The sequence below is a fragment of the Taurulus bubalis genome (genome assembly GCF_910589615.1).
Source record: "Taurulus bubalis genome assembly, chromosome: 18".
In the NCBI taxonomy this organism is placed as follows: domain Eukaryota; kingdom Metazoa; phylum Chordata; class Actinopteri; order Perciformes; family Cottidae; genus Taurulus; species Taurulus bubalis.
The window spans coordinates 8913928-8923986 of record NC_136606.1 but is presented as its reverse complement, the minus strand read 5'-3'; the positions used below and the strand labels follow the sequence as shown (position 1 = coordinate 8923986).

General features: G+C 39.9%; 1 protein-coding gene across 1 annotated transcript in view; it reads left to right on the top strand.

Moving 5' to 3' along the window:
• Positions 1–392: 392 nt before the first annotated feature.
• plod2 (procollagen-lysine, 2-oxoglutarate 5-dioxygenase 2) overlaps positions 393–10059 on the top strand; it is a gene marked incomplete at its 5' end in the record, with an annotated part of 28416 nt that continues 18749 nt past the window's right edge. The window contains one exon of the mRNA XM_079234213.1: positions 393–495. Coding sequence (XP_079090339.1) covers positions 393–495 — 103 coding nt within the window. The remainder of the gene's footprint in view (positions 496–10059) is intronic.

Genomic DNA, 10059 nt, shown 5'->3' with positions numbered 1-10059 from the left:
GAGGGACAGCCTCAGTAACAGCCAAGGGGTGGTGGGTTCAAATACAGCTGTGCTTAGTTACACTTTCGCTCAGGACTGAACACCGTTATCTCGCCTCTTCATGGGCTGTAACTTTAGCGGGAAGAGGCTGCAGTTGCAATTAAGAAACCACGCCTGTTGCTCTCTAATTCCCCTTATTTGCAGTACTTATACCGCTCTTCCTTTAGGTGACGAATTCCAACAGAGCTGCTCGTCCAGAAAACTTCATCTCCACTGAAGGATTTTTTAATTTTTTGTATTATTATTATCGCGAGAGCCTCGGCTACATTGCGATCCTGCCTAGCGTTGGGAGCAGGGCTAAATAGTCCTGCTGTCACCCTCACTTTGTCCGGGAAACACGCACAATAACAGCAATGGAGTACCTCATGTTTTGTTTTGTGTTTTCATGCTGGGTGACGCTTGCAAACTCTCTCTTTCCTACTGATGCACCCCAAGCTCCTGCGCCTATTCCCCAAGGTAAGAAACTTTTCCTCCCTCCGTTTGTTTGCGAGTCGCCTCAAACTCCAGCTCTGCGTGTCCGCTGCCATGACGCATGACGCTCCAGCTCCAGCACACTTTATCCAACACATCTCCTGGCTGCATTGCGCAGCTGCCATGCAAATTGTGACAATATCGACTAATCCACTTTCGAAAGTGTGTTTTTCCGGCCACATGTTGCCGTTGCTGCACAGGAGGTGCAGGTCTCCCGTGGCTCTGTGCGTGGATCTGGATGTCAAGCGTCACATGTCGGGAGCGTACAATTACATGACGGTGCTTAACATGAAAGAACCGTCTGCGGTTTCTCACAATCCTGCTTCTTATTTGATGTTGTTTGGCAGCGGCTTTTATTGGCACATGTCGGGCTGTAAAACGTCAAAGCGATAAATAACTACCAATTGGAGACCAGATTAATTTGTTGACACCCGTTTTGCCTTTACGCATGCATGCAAACCAGCACAATTAAGTTCCAACACACCATTTACCATCAGAATGCATTAGTATTAGATGTTCATAGCAAACAAGGTAGTGTGTGATTGAGAAACACAGGGTTGTAAACGTGTTGTAAATTAAAGGTTAGAAGAACCTGTTTGAGAGCTCAGCTGTTGAGACAACCTGTGTACAGTAGTCTAGGTCCAAAGCACCCTGTTGCGTGTGTCACCGTTTTATTGACATGTTGGCATGTCCCCTTTGCTCAATTGCTCCAAATTACCCTCACATCATTTCACTTAAACACAGCTCTTTTCACAGTCCCAGGGCATCTTGTAAAGACATGTAAACAACAGCATAAGTGGGTACATATGTTTCTTTAATGCTAGTGTTGGTTGTATAAGTGTTGTGGGCTTATGTGTAAGTTAAGTCTCGTTTGTTAATGATGCATTTTGTCTGGGGAGGCTGTCTACTATTAGGGCACAACAGCTGCATTCAGTCTCCACAAGCCTGTTTTGTCCTCTGGTCTGGATTAACTGGGTGTCTCTCACACAGTAGCCACATTAACGTTACAGGGTTTAACATGTTTGGCTATGGAAGTCCTTGTTAGTCCTGTTAGCACAACATGTTAATATATCAACACACTTTAATTGTATTGGGCTTAATTTCCTTCCACCATGTGCCATATTTACAAAGACACATTTAAAGTATTAATGAAGTTCCCCTTGATACAATAGTTGAAAGAACACTTTGTTTTTTTTTTAACAATAGAGGCATTTCAGGTTTAGATTGGATTTCTGTTTGAAAAATAGTGGGTCAAAAAAAGTATACATTCCAAATTGTATTTAGCTGTTTTACTGCCAAATGAACATAATGCACAGATGTTTCTGCAAATAACTCTTTCAGTGTGTAAAATAGCAATATACGTGATTTCACGTATATTCAACTACTAAATGCGGAGTGAAGCACGAAACAAAGCACTCAATTAGCAGTTTATGGAGCATAACTCCATGCATAGTTGGCTGTGTTGTTGTTGCAGTTTTCAATCACAAGACCATAAACACATTGCATGAGGCATTGCGATACACATGCCTTATATTACAAAGTTTGAGATTTTTTTCCAAACCAAATAGAAGCCATTTGTTCTTGACTCAGTGATAAAACATACGACCTGCCCGGTTCGTAGCGTTAGAGCACTTTATTACACGTATTGTATGAGGTGTAAACCGTGTGGACTATCAACTTGATGAGTTCTCAGTCAAGCGTTTGTTTTTCCTTTCTTTCCTGAACAAAGAAGGATGCCGAGTGTTGCGTTGAAAAGGGAGGCAAATAACTTTGTTGACTTGCTGGGATCATGTTGTGTCTTAATGTATAAAAGAGAAAGTACGGGCTGCTTCAGAATGACATCCTTTTAGTTGTTGCAAGATGCTGGTCGTATTACAAAGCAGAAAATAGTGGATGGCAAGGAACCATTAAAAAAGCTCCAAATACATATGTTAATCATATTTCCTGATTTGTATTGAATGCCACATGTGCAGATGAAGGAAGAGTGTTCTTCTCTGCTGGTTCTGACTTAATGCACATTCTGATATCTCTCCGCCAACTCCTCTCTAAGACCACAAACGGTGGGATTCAGCAACAAAAAGGGACAGTGGAATAAGTAGGAATGCAGGGCTCTGCCCATTCCTCACCTATGCACACCTTACCAGTCACTGTGAACAGCTGACGTGGCTGTTGGATTGTCGATTTGGGGCGGAGTAGACCCCCCCCTTCCCCCACTGTCAAGCCACTTGAAACAAACCTTTCACTTATTTCTGACAGACTGAGTAAGTCAGAGTATTTTTTGGATTTTGCTTTTTGCTTTTTACATGAAGAAGCCACTATCTGAAAAGGGTAAAGGCGGTGGTGATGTTAATGAGATCTGTTTTACATCAACACTATCTTACAGAAGGATGTTGACATTTGCTTGGAAACAACCTTTTAACAATTCCTGACATTTACAAGAACACATTTCTGGGTGAGTGTTTGTGGGAGACTTAAGATAAAGGCCATCACTAGATATGATCTGGTCTGCTCCACTGTTTCATGGAATAGGCATCTTCAGATTAGACCTTTCACAGACAACAACACTGACGTGTCAGCAGGGAGCATTTCATAGAGAAGAAAAGGAAACTCCACCTTAAGTTGACCATGCCTCATATTCTGTATCATAGCGCTCTCGATTGCATGGAATTCCAGTCTAACAAACTAACAAACCCTATTGGCAGGCCAACCCTGCAATCATGCCTTTGAACATTGTCGCTTTATCACCACAAGTTGGCTTCGTGGCTTCTTTTCAGCCAAATATGCGCTGTGTTGTTTGTGTTTTTGTCTCTTTCTTTCTTCCCTGTCTGAGGTATTATGCCAACCTTCAAATAGATAAGTTGAGCAGGATACCAGGCGGATAGTTCCCATGATGCAATGTGTTCCTCTTATGCAATACTGAAAACAAGTGACATTTCAGCAAAGTTGTTAGGACTGGAACACAAATCCCATTGTGCTCCTCAACAAACCATTTAAATGGCGACCATGTGAATGTGTGAATTAACAGCTGTAGATCTTTGGCAAGACATACAGCTATATCTTAAACTGATACAGCTGACGGGATGTCTGTTGAAATTGCCACGTATTGTTAAAGTTGTAGAACTTGCTGTAAGTCTCAAGTATAAAGGTTTGAAGGATGGGATATTCAATGTAACATACAAATGTGATGCAGTTTTCAAAAGGAGAGAAATTACTACAATAAAATGAGACCATCACCGGAAAAACTAATTTAAACAATTGTAAGAACTAGGCAGGACTAACTAGCAGCTTTTTACTAGAAGTTCTCCCTCAGTTGAATCACACCACATATTCCAATAATTTCAAAGTACAGACCTTTTTAGGAGCCGGCAAATTCAGTTTGCATTTCACTCCATTGAAGCCTGTTAAAATAGATCAACTATGGATGGTGCCAAACTATGCGGAGCAGAGCTGTTCTTCTTCAAAGCATTTTCAATTCACTGTCCAGGTAGAGAAACGGGAGCCATTTCAAAGACGCAGCATGTGGTCGTACATAAAAAAACGCTTGGCTCATACACCTTTTTTCAGGGAATATTATCAAAATATAATCGCTTATAACATAAAATGGTGTTCTGCGTTCCACTTACAGACATTTCAGCCTGAAAAAAAATTAAGCAAATTGTTTAAACCCAAATTTTTAACCTCTAAATGCATCACGTTGAATTAAACTAGTTGTGTGTTCCTGTTCACAGTGAATGATTTAAAGCTCTACAGAAACACCGGACTCTGGTCAACAAAGGAAATGACCCTAACTGGAACCATTCTCCCTGACACGAGAACTGCATCACATAAACCATAATCAGTTGTTTTTGTCTGCGTTTTAGCTGTTTTGGTAGGGTCAAATAAATGAGCTATTATTGTGTCAAAATGACGTGACAAGACTACAAAATAGTTTCCTGGCCCAGTGCTGGTGACATCATGCCAAATCCCAAGGCTGAAGGGCCTGTGGTTGACATATGTAATTGAAAACACAGTCATTTTCTGCAGATGCGCTACACAGCACATGTGTTATGAAAATGGTGCGTTTTATCAATTATGGTGATTTCAAAAACGTCACAAAAAAAATAAACTCTATTTGAGTTGTGGACAACTATAACAATATCCAACTAACCAACCTGTAATCATTAGGTTTTCACGTCCCTATGATTCCTCAAATTTGGTACTACAACAAATTGCAAACACATGCATACCCACCGAGTTAGCAGCAGTGGTATTTTTTAGGTGAGAAGGCAGATTTAGGGGCTTTTGGCATTAAATATTACTGAAGGCAGCTTCTAAACTAAAAACTAAGCAGCTAAAGAAAGGTAATATGTATTGTATGCATGCAAATGTATATCTAAAGTAACAATATTACTTGGTTTATTTGTCATATATACATTTGTTATAGATCAAATCTACAGGTCTGTTCAAGAAGTCTTAAATATACAGAGACTTATCAGTTGAATCTGCCGCTCCCCTGGATTTACGGAGATGTATAGCGAATTCCAGGCCATTGTTTAGCCATCCGCCCCACAACGCTGCTGATTGAGTTCACTCTCACTGCTCTCACAGTTTACAGCCGCAGCAGGCAGCTGTTTTCAGTGAAAGAGTTTTATAAACCCAGTGTACACAACCTGCTCAGTACCAAATGGCAGTTAAAGATATTTCTCCCAGGAGTTGATAGAGAACCAAAAACTGCTAAAAGAGAACATTGGACTTGCATTTGCCAGGTGGCTAGGAACGGGAGTCCAGATGAATGATAATGTTGCTCCATAACTGCTGCATGTGTACATAAGCAGCTGTTTGCTAAGAAAATCCCCAAATCAAAATAAAAGGTGCTCACAAACTATTTCCACTATATGCTATTTTACAGTTGGATTAGTACCACGTTTGCACTGTTGATGAGATTAAACTTCATCCTGGTTCCAGCTGTCACCACATTTTCCAATCCCAGCACCATTTGAATGTGATTATTTCTTTCAATGAGGTGAACAACAAATCCAAGTAAAGAAACTTTTTTCCCCTATCAAAACTGAAGTATTAAGCAGTGCCAGAGTTACAGTAACCTTTACAGTGCACAAGAACATGACACTTTCCCTGTTATCTTTTGCAAGGTGGATGAGAGTGACTCTGAGGAATGTTATGCAGGCCTCTGAGGACACAGATACACTTTGTTTCTGCTCTGATTAAGCCTGTTCAGTGTCAAAGTATGGATTGTGACTTCTTCAAAATGTCCGCCTTCCCTTTCCTGTTTTGAAAACCAGGCCACTAACTTATTTGCCTCTTCATTTCTCTTTGCTAAGATATTACCTTTCACTTACCTTGTACATGTGTGAAAGGTCTGTTTCCATTCGTACACTTTCTTCGGTGGCAAAACCATGCATTACATACCAACAGAATGCTGTTTTTACCTATCATTTCTTTCTAATGCAACCTGGCTCAAATGAAGTAATGCAATGAGGGGTTTTGAGCTTTACTATGTGGCAGTGCACGTTACTGCTGACATTTTGGCACAGCTCAAAGGCTAAAAAGCCCCATCCATGAGGAATAAACGCCTGGAAGTCAACAATTAATTAATATTCTCTCTGTACCTGATGTCTCCTTTCATTAATTCAATTCACTGACTTGAGTTAAAGTTAAATACACATCCTCAGGCAAATCTCCAGGTTCAGACATGGCACATTGGATAACACTCAACAAAGCAGAATGCATCATATAAATCAGGTCTGAATTCATTAAAAGCAATTCCGGTCTCAAATTTCGTTGCTGTACTGGATTTAAAGGCAGGCTCAGCATATAGATGCAGGAAATGGGTGGTGCTATTAAAGGCCTTTACACATCAGGGGAATTTTTTACAGATTAATTCTCGCTTTGATATGTTTGTTTAAAGTGTTGTTTTTGTCATGAGAACTTTCACACAGGACGTTATTATAACGCAACGGATATAGGGGCGTAAATTGTACTGAAACAAGGTCGATTTTTCTGATCTTTTACACTGCAAATAAAGGCATCAACCAATCACATTGGTGATTCAAAATGTTCAAATTCAAAATGTAGTCTAAAGTGTTTCCCAATCTTATTTTTCTGGGGACCCACTTTTTAAAAATGACAAATCATTGGGACCCAACTCACAAAAGTGAGAAGAGAGAATCTGTGCATAAATAGAGGTTCTTAACCATTTTTACTGCCATTTGCCTGTCACCTTGTATAATCTTGAATAAGTAAACCAGTCATTTTGAAGAGATATACATTTGATAAATCATAACTTTGTTTTATGCATGTGTTATTGAAAGCATATACAGCATACATATTAAATACTTCAAAATTGAGACCAAATACATGTATTTAGTCGGCATTAACAGGCTATCTGTTTGTTTCTTCTCATCGGTTAAACAATACACTTTGATATAGATATATATATATTAAAGTTCTTTAGATTCAATGTTATAAGTAGTCTACAATTATCAGACATACGAACATTCAGGGTCCCTTGTGTTGGTCAAAGGGGTTTTGTTCTGCTCTGGGTCAAAAGGATGCCAGTAGCTGTTGTTGCCACTGTAGCACTTTTACTTTGCTGTTGGTATTAATAGTTTTGATGCAAAATATTCACAGGTAAGTATTTTGCAATTTTGTGTCATTTATTCATCACGCCCCCAGTATGTAAAGGCCTAAAACGGAACTACTTGCACTTTCCTTTGCCCGCCTCCTTTTGTGAACACTGTTACTTGGATGACCAAAATTGAAAGAACAGGGGTTTGTGCTCACGGTCCAGGACTGTCTCATTAAAGAGGAAATATCCTGTTATACTCAGGTTCGAGTCCAGGGAACAGTCCCATGATGGTGCTTTTCGTTCTGCAGGAAATGCTTACGTAAGCCCCAGCCAGTGAGTCAGAACTTTTGCACATCGAAGTGGGAAAGTTTACTTAGACGGCTAAGCCAATGTGGTCCAGAAAAAGAGTGAGCGAGAAAGACCATTTGGTGTCCAGGAAAAGAAACAGCAGCTCTGTATGAGCTGCATTCCTTTCCTCCAGTGGGCTGTTCATACAGTACTGACAGGTTGTTGTGTTTACTCTGACTAGTCACTCATCCTCCAAATCTGTCTAAGAACCTCTCCTTTTGAGTGCTGACACTTGTCTCTCACTTATGCTTTGTTATTTATGTGATTGACATTAAAACACATCAAAGAACTGGACAATTGACATTGGATTCAATGTTGTAGTTAGATTGGAATGTAGGTTTTTACTTCTGTTATCCTCAAACAATTGTTGTTTTTTTCTCCTTAGGGATTAATTTGAATAATGAAGCAGTACGAGACAAGAATCTTGAAAAATACATCAATACAAAGTCTGCATGTTGAATGAGAATATCCAGACACTATTTCTAAATAGTAGGCAGTGAGGCCATATTATTTTCAATCAAGTGAATGTATTTCACTTTTGTTGGTGTTAGCTTTAGGGGTAATAGCAAAGCGCTAACCAGTAGTCATGGGATCATGAGCTAACCGAATATGACAGTGGGTAAAAAGATCTGAGTTGGAATAGAGTAACTTCCAGGTTGTTAACAGAAGATTAGTAAATGTGCATTTCAATAATAAGTGGATGCAGATCATCCTGTTTAACATAGAATTGGATGTCATCTGTGTATACACAGAAATGAATACTACCGTATGCTTATGGACGATTGATCCTGGTGGAAGCAAACATATACAAACCTAAAGGATTGACCTGACAGGCATGCCCTATTAAACCTTCAGTACAAAAGGAAAAACAGGTTACCACAAGATTAATTTGTTGAAGAAGCCAAAAATGCACCAAAAACTCATTGAATATTTTTAGATCTGCAAACATACAAACACAAGACTGTGATGGCATAAAGTATGTGGATGGTATGGAAACATTTTCTCCACAAAGACTTCTGTGTGGGAAAACCATATCATAGATTTGCCGACTCGTTTAAATACGTTTAATGTACGCAATAACAGTCTGCCTCGTGTATTTTACTTCAAAGGTGGTTTGCATCCCCAGGCTGTATTTAACTGGGAGCTTTCTTGTTGGGATGCAGCCAATGTGATCTGCATGTTTTACGAAGGGCGGTTCCATAAGGTCAGGGAGAAGTCAAGGGGTAAACGGTGTCAGCTGTCAGTCTTTTATTGCTCAACTACAGATAAAGCTATGGATATATGTTTTTATATTATATGGGAACATTAGAATTCACTGAGTAAAAAGGCAGAAGAGAGAGAGAAATACAAAACATGTGTCCTGGCTGTAATCAATAGAATGAAGAATAAAAAAAAGACAGTTCCTGGAAGTTTCCAAATATTGGCAAGTAATTCCAACAGTACATTCTAAAGCACCAGTATACTCAGTCAGAACTTCTTGCCAGACAGGCAAATAGTTCTGGAGAAGCCCTCTGCTTCCCCATACCTTTCCTATGTAGGATTGAGTGAGCTGTGTCCAACTATTTCTGTAACTTTACAAAACAAACAATAAAAAAGTCACACTAAATAAACTTAATGCTGTGACATGCCAGCTGGACATAGTTAAGAAAGTAAGCTGTGTTTGAATAGCGTTCTGTGTTTTCTCTATGCAACTAAGTTTAAGTTTAGTTTGTAGCGTTTCTTTATGGCACTTTTTGTGTCATTAACATTATGAATAGCTTCTGGCAGAGATGACCCCATATTTCAACAATATTTCAGATGAACTAGTATTCATGCGTGGCAGCGTGGGTTTCCTCCGGGTTCTCCGGCTTCCTCCCACAGTCCAAACACACGCATCATAAGTTGATTGAAGGCTCTAAATTGCCCGTAGGTGTGAATGTGAATGGTTGTCTGTTTCTACATGTGCCCTGTGATAAAACTGGTGACGTGTCCAGGTTGTACTCCAGCGACCCTAAATAGGTTTGGACAATGGAATGGAATGTTTTTCATGCATACACATATTACATCTAGTATACCTAAGTGTCTGAAAATGTGTTTCCCAGATGTAATACATCCTAAACCCGACCCTATGCCTGTCATCCAAAGATCAGAACATAGACACACAGTATGTGGCTCAGAATTGGCACCACTGCCTCAATTAGAAACTTCTGAATCTGTCCAGGTCCTGGCTATCTGTCACCTGATGCTGTTAGGTTAGAGACAGACACTATTTCCAGCCTTTCACAGAACTTCTGTGTCAGAGGAGGACTGGAATGGCTATTATAGGACGCGACAGGGCCACAGCCTAGACTGGGATGAGAGAACGGCTGAGTCACATTTACAGGAAATGGATGGAAAGGAGCAGCAAGGATGCTGCTTGTAATATACTTTAGTGTGGATGAGTGGGTGGGTGTTTTTGATTGTGCTGACAAATAAGGATTTAGAATAGAATAGTCTCTCGTACTGTATGCCCTTAGGATGCAATATCTTCCAAAAAATGTCAATTGTTGTATTCCAGCTCCTAAACTGTGTTTTGGGGGCAGAGTGCACTTTTAAGCCCTTTATACGGCCCTGCGTTGTTCTCTTTCATACTTCTAATACTATTTGCAAATGTCCAA